Consider the following 10,937-nt stretch of genomic DNA (forward strand, 5'->3'; position numbering starts at 1 on the left):
GATAAAACATGATAAAAACCATCAAAACAGACATTGGGAAGGATTTTCACCTGCTCCGCCATTGTAAGCACATAAACATTCACCCATCTGTGGCTCTGCGCGTGCACCTGCAGTGAGACGGGTGCCGGTTTGTAGCGTTCTCTCTTGTGATTGGATATCAGTTTTGGGACAAGTTTATTTGCCGATTACATGCAGAGCGGGTGATTGAGAGATCGGCTTTATGAAACGGGCACATTGTGTAAGTGATCACTGTATGAATAAGCAGGCTGCAACATGGTTGCGTCAGAGTACAAAGCCTAAAAACAATAAATAAATGTAATAAAAATTAACAAACTTGCATATTTTCTTATTCATTCATGATGACTGATGACTTTATGGTGTTGTGTGCCAGAAGGCTTGTAGTTTAGCCTATCCACATTGGCACCAGATAATATCGGTTTATCTGTGTCTGAAAGGTCAGTTTGATTCCATTCAGCCAATCAGGCTGAATTTATTATTTTATGATTATACTGAATTTAGATTAGGAGAAAAGACAACTTGTGGGCATTGAAAAAATCATAGTCAGTAAATAGCTCCGTCTGTTTGTATTGACTGACAGAGCATTTGTGATGTTTAAAATATACGTTTATATTTTGTGTGTATTTATTCATATCATTTTTTATTTATAAATGATTTATACAATTTTATGTTCCTATTATATTTATTGAATAATGTCGTCTTTATTTGGTATTAAACATCTCCGCACTGATCCAAAGTCAATAACAACACAGGCAGGCCATGATATATATCCATTGTGATGTTACTTTTGTTTTAAAGTAGGTTAATATATTAACCTACTTTAAAACAAAAGTAACATCACAATGGATCAAGCTAACCTGTAAACCAATGGGAAGTCATTCATAGAAATAATATTTGATGGGAGCCTCAAGCATTAGGAAAAATACATGCAAACTTTGTGTTATGAGCTTAAAATACGATTTTTAATTTGTCATTTATGTTGAATTAGGTGTATATTATGACAAATAGTGGACAATTAATACTGTGTCCGATTGTGTGTGTGTGTTATATTTGAAAATATGCGTCAGAGATAGGCCCACAGCAAACACAATCACAGACACACAGCTTGTAATTGTACGAAAGACAGACCACAGGAAAAGGAAAGCCAGGAGACAAAGGAGAATAGCAATGGGCTAAGAAAAACCCATAAAACAGATACAATCACAGATAATAGGCTGTAAAATCAAGAGGCATTTTTCTACCATCACATCTATCTGTAACACAAACATAGCCTACATTCTCAGTGTGAATACAGTCACTGGGGACGACTGAACCAAGACAATTAGACAATTATTTTAAACGGAGAGTGTCCTCACCTTAATTAAATGTGTCAATGATCTGGTTACAAGCAGTCAGTTAAATTCCGAGCAGCAGTGTGACCCATTACGTGAAGGCCACACACACACACACACACACACACACACACGCACACACGCACACACACACACACACACACACACACACACACACACACACACACACACACACACACACACACACACACACACACACACACACACACACACACATAATTTGATGATGGGAATGATCAGCTCATTACTTTCAACAATCAGTTTACAGAGGATACGTCCCTACCACTTCCCTTCTGTGTTCCCATGCATCTCTCTCTCTCCCTCTCTCTCTCTCATTATCTCTCTCTCACACAGACACAAACACACACACACACGCACGCACGCACACACACACACACACACACACACACACACACACACACACACACACACACACACACACACACACACACACACACACACTATTAGTGGGTGAGCAGATTACCCGCAGGCTTCCTCTCCATGACATGGACGTTGTTCATCCATCACTGTCGCATTGATGGAACCAACCTGAATCTGGCATCATCATTGATTGTGTGTGTTTTGCTTCATGTTAAGGTTGACAAGTTGTTACTGTAAATTATGCTCCAAAATAGGAAACAAACAAAACTAAATTAATTAATAAAAATGTGCTTCCAGGTATTATACATTATATTAGTATGTTTTATTCACTGGAGTTGCTCCTGCTCTCATATTGTTATATTGCTGTTAATACAATCATAATGTTTTATGACGCTTATATCGCTTAAGGGGACTGTTGCATGTTTGTCAGAAAATGGTATCTCCACCTGTTTCCCTCCAATAAGACACAGTTTGTCACACACAATGCTGACATCTAGTGGTCAGATGGAAAAGTTTGATAAAAGTGGCAAAATACAAAAAAAGCATTCACATTAAAGGTTCAATAAGCGAAATGGTCAGTTAAGCTAACTTTCTGTCAGTTACTGCAGTTAGCAGTTCCCCCCCCCCCCCCCCCTCGTCCACATTAATGCACTGCGGTCTTCAAGCAGCGAGTCATCTTTCTAGCATCATCTCAGATCCGTAAGTGTGATAAAACATGATAAAAACCACCAAAACAGACATTGGGAAGGATTTTTACCTGCTCCTCCATTGTAGGCGCATACACATTCACCTATCTGTCGCTCTGCGTATGCAGCGGCAGTGAGACGGGTGCCGGTTTGTAGCGTTCTCTCTTCTGATTGGTTATCAGTAGTGGGATCCCCGAAAAGTTTATTCGCCGATTACATGCAGAGCTGGTGACTGAGAGATCGACTTTTATTAAACGTGCACACTGTATAAGTGATCACTGTATGAATAAAGAGCGATTAAACACTTATATTAACATAGATACATCGCTTACTTCACCTTTAATTAAAGAGTAATAATACAAGCAATAGTAGAACTATTAGGGCCATCTCACAGTTATATGAGTCATTTTACTTTATTGTTTACTTAATGTACATTTAGTTACTTATAATGTTCTTAATGGATTTTTACAGTGTGGTACTGATGCTTTTATATTTGTTTTCAGTTTTTCTTCGACACTGCCCTTGATACAAGTAGAAACCTCCAGTCTACTGTGTCTGGGTTGCCAGGTCTGGTCAGTGGTGGCCTGTTTCTTCTCAAGTAGTTTACCCTAGAAAAAATATTCATTCATATTTTTCATACCCACATGTCTATTTAAGCACGCCGAAAAGCGAAATAGCAAGATTATATGTGACGGGCTGTCCTCCGAAACCAAATGATGACACAACGTAGTCTGTGCCAAAACAAACCCAGCTGACCCAACACCTGTCAGACACTGAGGCAAAGTTTCACAGCAAAATCCTTTGTGAAAGAGAGGCTCTCAAAATAACCGGCCTATTCATTTCACTTAGTACTAACATCACTCAAAGCAAGCACAGAAGAGTCTTTGCCCTATATAATATAAATAGTTAACACATTGCCACACAGGTCAGGGAATAAGGTAGTAAGTATTTTTATTGAAACTGTATCTTAAAGACAAACGACTGTGTCACAGTGATTGGACAAAAAAATTAAAAATAAAAGTGCTTGCGAACATAATCAAACTTTTTTTTCTCTCACAGTAATGAAACTTAAACAGATACAGCGTGTCACAATGATATTAAGTCACACTCATGGTGAGAAATCAAATGCATAGGAGACCAGACGACAGCACAGAACATGCCGAATTCCATAAACAACACAACCGCTTGATATGTCTGACATCACACAGTTATTAAAAATGATTAGACAAGGATTATGCAGGAATTAGAAACGTATGTATTCAGAAAGTTGGAAGGTTTTTCGTATTATTATTTTTTTGCCTGTTAATGACGACATGACAGTAGCAAAGGGATATCAACAGGGTAGTGTCATTAGAGTGAGGTGTGCAGTGTATTCAAATAGGCTTAGACATGTGCACAGATACTTATAAATGCAGCTTTAAATTACCAAACACCTGATGGTCTCGTAGTTACAAATGAAAATAAATAAGTCAATAAATAAATAGTACATCAGGAAGCTTTTTTCTCTCTTTCTCCCCGCCCACACATACTCATTTGCCAAGACGTAGCCTATCAAACTTACTCCATTCCCCTGTTCAACCTTACACCCTAATAATCAACGGTTCATCTTCCTCAGCTGGATCCTCATCCTCCAAATTTGATTTTGTGACTCATATTTTCCTGAATCACTTTATTTTTCTTGATTAATGTTAAGAAAAAGCCTCAAGGCTGCAATAACCATATACTGTAGGTTTATTCATCAGAGGTGATCTTTTCCATGATAAACTTTATAAAGGATTTTGCATAATACTTCAACATGACTGAAAATATACTTTTTATTTTTAATAGTTAGATGAAAATAAGAATAGGGAACCACTCTCATATCTGTAGGCCAAATGAAGCTACAGCTAGCAGCCGGGTAGATTAGCTTAGCCAAGAGAAGTGTACTTTATACACACTGGTTTTAGGATTGAACAAATGAGATATAGCATGTAGGCCTATTAGTACGTAGGCTACTAAAGGTTTTCCTACGCAGGTTTTATTACATTTGGAAGTATCAAGGCTAGCTGTTTCCTTGTTTCCAGTCTTTGTGTTAAGTTAGCATATAGCATGCAGGTGTAAGAGTGGTATCAGTATTTTCATTTAACTCTTTGAAAAAAAGCAAATGAGCATATTTAGCTAAATGTCAAAATAGGTTGAGAACTGCTGCCTTCTTTCTTCCACGTGCTTTACACACCATAGGTAATCACTCCATCCTCTGCCTGTTCTGTCACCTTACTTCTCCTCCACCTTTCTTCCCTTTTCTTCCCCAAACCCTCTGGCCTGTTTTCCTGGTGGCAGGCCTACACAAGGTCCAGCTACTGTCCCTACCACCAAAACTTAAGACCGTCATAGGAGCTGGCTACAATAATATTGGATTTCTACATCTGCCAAGCAGACACAATACGGTAGTGCTACAATACTGAGATGGAAAATAATTCCTTATCTGTGGAGCTTATCGCAGCCCCTGAGGCCCAAACACATTAAGAGCTATTTGGATCTCTGTCAAACTTACCTTCCACTGTACGTGCATTCATTTCCCAGTTTCCATTTGGAAGCCAGCCACTCACTGACAGGGTTTTGAGGTGCTTCAAAACCACCTTGAAAACGATTGGATTTTCTGAAGGCAGTGAGATTAAGGCAGATCTGAGAAGCTGGTCCTTTCATTGTTGTAAGACAGCAGAGCAGGCTGTTACAAACACAATTTTCTTTCATACCCTTTTGATTCAAAGTCCTACTGTGAGGCAGCCATCTCCATTTGATGTTGTAAACACTGTCACAGTATGGCTCAAATGTTCACTTTTCAATCAGATGTTTGTCACGGGGCTTTTCTGCAGTAACAGCAACAACAATTAACGTCAGTTGGTTGCTTTGTTGCCAAAAGATAGGAAATAAAAAGTGGGTCTGAAATTCAGAACTGCAGTTGAAAGTCAAACTAACGTGGTTTAACTGGGTCAAATGAGCTCTTAACGTGCGTCGGCCTCATCAGCATCCCATCTCATTTAAGACATCGCTTCCCTAACAACCGCTGATGTTCCAACTAATGAACTGAACATCCCCTAAGTCAAAGTAAAAATGCTAGCACCAAGCCTTGACCTCTAACCTTCAAATCCTAAATCAGCACAATCAACCCCAAAATGAAGAAACTAGGACCTTCGAAAAAGGAAAACATTCAAACCTATAGCCTACATTCAAAGCTTCAATTCAAAGCCTTATACTTTAAACTCAAACGTTCATCAACACCCTTCCATGACCAAGACACTTAAGCCGAACTTTGCGGTACGCCTCTCTCCTATCACCTCTTCCCCAGACCTTATCCCAAAACCTCACACCCAAGAAATAAATCCTTAAATAAAAAATTCAAATCCCCCTTTTGCAAGCCTGCAGCCCGGGGCTCCGGCCTAGGAGCTGAGGATCTGACCCGACCAGGTCTCGTGCTTGCTGACTGGGTTCTGGTGGGTGATGACCACATCCACAGCCTGGATCTTCTGGTTCTTGGGAGGGACTTTGCACACTTTGTATGTGACCTCGTCCCCTTCCATAGGCACGTACTCTCCCTCAATGCTGCAGGAAACACAAACACAATGAAAAATTATTACAAAGTATTGTAAACTCACTCATAATGGGCAATGACTATTTTTTTTATGTAAAGTCTGGGTTGCCATAGCTGGTCATTCTTGGATTATGCTTAACTTTTTACTTTTCAATGAGTCTGAGAATCTTTGGTCTGTTTAAAGCCAAATGACCTAAAGTTTTATTGCGTAACTTTTTTATATAAATTAATATTGGTTGCATTCAAGCCAAATTAATTGAGACAAAGTTGATTAAGCCTATCAGCTCCACAAACCTCTCTCTCTGTATTTCTCAGTACACATACCAGTTTTCAAATTGGTGTTCCCCCTCCCCTAATACTGGCAGAAGCGCCCACAACATTCTACTGCAAAGGAAAATCACCTGGACGTACAGCAGAAGGAATCAAATCCATGCGCAATCACCGAAGGCTTACCTCATGTAGATGCCTCAACAGTGTTGTTGTAATTAAACAGAATTCCTCAGGGGGGCGACAGAAGTTACACACTATAGTTAAAGCTGACCAACTATTAAGATGATTTGATTCCTCCAGCGCTTACCTCCAGTCATCCACCTGCTGCTACCTGCTCCCAAATTGGTTCAAGCAAATTCACCCTGTACTTAAAAAGTACCATATGGTACATTTGGGGGACTTGCTAGAGACAGTTTTAGAAATCAATAAAGCAGATATCTCCTGACTCCTGGAATGGGTCAAGCACCAGAAAAGACTGGATCCTACATTTGAAAACCCAGCACTCTCAGTCTGTTTCCACATTTATAAATGTAATATAATACTCATATCTCTCATGAGATATATCCTGCTAACTTATTTCCACACAAGGTCCTTAAATGTCACAAAAACCCTAAAAAAATGTAAACTAAACCAATGAACTCACTCTGAGATGTGGACAAAGATGTCCTCTCCTCCATGAGAGGGGCGTATGAATCCATGACCCTGAGACCTGGAGAAGTTTTTACACACCCCTTTATACACTGGACCCGATCTGGCTCGCACTGTCCTGCAGAGAAAGAGAGACAGAGACAGAAACAGAGGGATTGAAAGAAAGAGAGAGAGAGGGAAAGTGCATCATCAATCATTTTTCTGTGTATCTGTAATGATGCTATGACGCCATTGAATTAGTTAATTATTGATGTAAAATATAATGGTATGAGAGAAGAGTTGCATGCATCCCTCTCCAACTCACGCTGAGTATGTGCGGGTGCGTTTGGTGGGCAGTGGGCTGGGCAGCTCTCCAGGCTGGGGCGGTTTCCTCTCCCTCTCCCAGACCCGACTGCCCTCCCTCAGGAAGGGGAAGGAGAGCTGCACGGGGGTCTGAGGGGAGGGCAGGGGTAGGGGGGGGTCGGCCGGAGTGGCTGGAACAGGATCGGACATCTTGGCTGGTTACAGTTTGGGATTTCTTTTCTCTCTTTTTTAAAATGTTCTGTTTTAGTTGTCCTCCGATTTGGTGCACAGGGAAGAAGGAGGATGGGGGGTTACATCTCCTGCATGGCCAGAGTGTGTGCGAGGGTAAGGAGATGTTCAGAGAGGAAGTCTGCTGGGTGGAGGAGCACAGGGAGAGAACCCTGAGATAAGATGGCACAAGAGAAAAATCTCACATCAAAGGTTGATAAAGACAGACAGACAACAACATCAGGTGTATGTTATGTGACCTTGATAATATTATTTTGCGATAAGGTGCTGTAATTTACATCATTTTCAAGCTTGTTTTGTACATTCCATATCATTTTTACTAGTTTCCCCAAGCAGTTGATGTGTCACACTAGAGACTGTGTGCTTAGTGTAAAAACAATTATTTATTTAGTACCTGTCATGACTTATTGCTACACATTGCCCTGCATTGCACACATGGCAAAATGTCTGCAGTAACTCAAACAGAGAGCTTTATTGCTTTATATGAAATGTAGAAAAATATGAGCAATAAGTCATGACAGTCAATCATCCATACTGTTGCCTTTTCCCTGTAAGATGCTGACTGTCACACTGTTTCCTCAACTAAAGGTGTTGTGGATATAAAGTAGGGCGAGGCTCATTTCAATCATAACCATAGACTGTATGGAGAGACAAGCACTGCCTCTATCCAGTCTTCTTCTCTGACTGCTTTGCATTCTGGTCTTTTGAGGCTCTTGTGTAGAAACTCATACAGAGGATTTGTCTCTGTATGTTGCAAGACACCCATGCTCTTTGATTATGACGGACTGACGCTGAAACGCTTTTTTTGAATTAGGAGGTTTCCATTTAGAGTTAGAGTCAGATGTCACATTAGTAAATTACGAGACCCACATTTTGGCTCTGAGAGTGACCTATATCTGGGATTTTTCTTCATACCAGTGTTCTAGTGTGGATCTCTTCCCTTGGTTGTAGAAATAACAAGCGGGCATGCAACAGCTGGAAGCCGCTGTGAACAAAATGAGAAAGAAGCAAAAGCAATTTGATTTCCCAGCGCCGCTCTCTGTGATCCTGCCAGCGTTGAAAAGGTCCCAGAGATGATGTAAATAACAAGCGTGCCTCCAGAGTGCCTGGGCTCGTTACGCTTTATCATATTAAAATCCACCACAGTGCACAAGACTGACATCCATTACCGGATTGCTCCTCACAACTTGTGTTCAAAACAAACAAGCAGCTCCGTGGATGGCTTCAGACCAACCAGATCGCTCACCGTGCCATGACACAAACCCAATTATCCTCTTGTGACAGGGAGCTGCGATGTGTGTCGCTCATCAATTTCACACACAGGGCCAGGGGGGCATTGTTCAACTCAAATGACACTGAAAGCTGGTGTGTTGGATGTGTTATTTTTCATATATAACCCCCTAGTGTAGTACATTGATGGAGCATCTGCAGGCTGGAGATTCAGAGCGTGTCAGAGTGAATCCCAGAGGCTTCATTCAATATTCCTCTCTGAGCTGTCAGTCTAAATATAGCAGCGTGTGAGTGTGTGAGGTGAGGTGAAAGCTTTCTCTCACTGTGCACAGCAAGTGGGTTTGCAAGGCCGGATGCTTTACCACGCCCTGAGGCTCAGGTCAACAAGCCTGCTGCTTTTGGACAACTGATGGAATAAAATGCAGGCTGGAGTCGTATAGTCGCACGCAGATTTTTTTTGAGATGCAGAGATCCTCTGATTGACTTTTCTTTAGCCGAGTTTGCGTGTGTGTTTGACCACAGACCTTTTAAAGTTCTTTAACATTTACTACATTTTTTAGTTTTTTTGTTTTCAAAATTCATCTTCATCTTCTAACCATCTCCACAGTGTAAATTCTTATTAAAAGTAACTGTCAGCTGATTACTGATGTCTTATTGTAAGATTGCTTTGCCTTCTCTTTATTTAAGTAACAGAATAGTCCATTACTTTTACATACATATGAATGCAGAATACAGTAAAAAAAAAAGTACAATAAAAAGCTAACAGTGTTTTGGTATCTTACTAGTTTGAAATTAGAATTGTACAAAATAGCATTTATTTCTAAAAAATTCTTGGGGGAGAAAAGGATAGTTTGACTTTATACAAGCTAAACCAAGGCTAGTGATGCTGAGTTTAAGCACCAGCATGGACACACGTTCCTTCAGGTTCCTCGGTGTCAGGAAGTCCCCTTTGCCCTTCAAAACAACAGTATGCTGCCAAGCTGCCTGCTCTGTGAGAATCACAATGCACTGCACTTGAGCTACATGCTAACACCAGCCTGCTAATGTGCTCGTAGTGACAATACTAACATGCTGATGCTGAGAAGGTGTGAATGTTCACCATGCTCTATCTTTAGTTTAGCATGTTTACATTGTGTTGGTATAGAACTGTGCCACTCCTGCATCTGCTATGGTTTCAAGTCTTCCACACAGTGTTGCAAATGTTGTAAATAATAAATGTGTTTCATACTGTGCTTTGCAGGACTGACATTTTACATAAACATCAAGTTCAAAATCTGTCATATAATGTACTGCAGAGTAGCAATCGTGAGTAACATTTATATAGCATATCCTTAAAAAGACCATTACGATTAGGCCTATTCTTTGGAATTCTCCACATCAAATTGGCAAAATGTGAAAAGCCCATGTCCTAACAGGGGTTGAGAGGTCTCCAGCATGGTCTCAGGGCTGGTTTTAGACGTGTAGTCTTGTGGTTCCATGAGCTAATTTAGCCAGAAGATCCTGCCAGTGGCTAATGACTGGGGCCCTTTATCCTCCTCCTAGTGTCATGTGAGACAGTTCATAATGAATGTTCACATCTGTCATGGTGGTGGCACATGGGAGAGGTCTAATACCCGGCCTGATGGATGACAAGGCGTAAATATGTAGCCTAAATAATTCAGAAACCCCACTGCTTGAGCTCCTCTTTCACTACAGCCCAGAAGAAGCAAGGTGGCAAGTGAACTCCTGTGAAGAGTCCGCAGTGCCTCTGTGTCAAATCAGTTCATATAACATGGTGCAAGAGGGTGAACCAAAAAAAAAAGAAGAGAAAAAGGACTGGACCGGAGGAGGAAGAGAGCTGAAAGAGGGGAGGGGGGTGCTTTCAAAAGACACACAAAAGGCCAAAAGCACCTCCCAGTGAAACGAGGGCACTGTGGCTGTGCTCTTCATCAGCATGGCAGGCACGTCAACCCCTGTGCGCGCACACACACACACACACACACACACACACACACACACACACACACACACACACACACACACACACTGGAGCCTGGCTTTACAACTTTACATTAGCCTTTTTAAAGGGACACACAGCGAGTCTTATGTGTAGCCTATCATTTGTTCGAAGGAGGTTGGCACCACTGCCTAAATAATTCACTATAAAATTAAAGCCCTTCAGGCGCCTGCTTTCCAGAACATTCTCACACTGTGGCGGCTGGAGACCAGAAGAAGGCGTCGGGGATGCCCAATAACTGTCTGATGATGATG

At 41.1% G+C, this 10,937-nt stretch overlaps 1 protein-coding gene across 1 annotated transcript; it reads right to left on the reverse strand.

The window, feature by feature from the left end:
- Positions 1–5,856: 5,856 nt before the first annotated feature.
- Positions 5,857–7,418, reverse strand: csdc2a (cold shock domain containing C2, RNA binding a; the record flags this gene model as incomplete). Its single annotated transcript, XM_080049453.1, has 3 exons — positions 5,857–6,019; positions 6,922–7,044; positions 7,231–7,418. The coding sequence occupies 3 exons, from the start codon at positions 7,416–7,418 to the stop codon at positions 5,857–5,859; spliced, it is 474 nt and encodes a 157-aa protein (XP_079905579.1).
- Between the last annotated feature and the right edge of the window lie 3,519 nt (positions 7,419–10,937).

This window comes from Ammodytes marinus, assembly GCF_949987685.1.
Source record: "Ammodytes marinus genome assembly, chromosome: 20".
Lineage (NCBI taxonomy): Eukaryota > Metazoa > Chordata > Actinopteri > Uranoscopiformes > Ammodytidae > Ammodytes > Ammodytes marinus.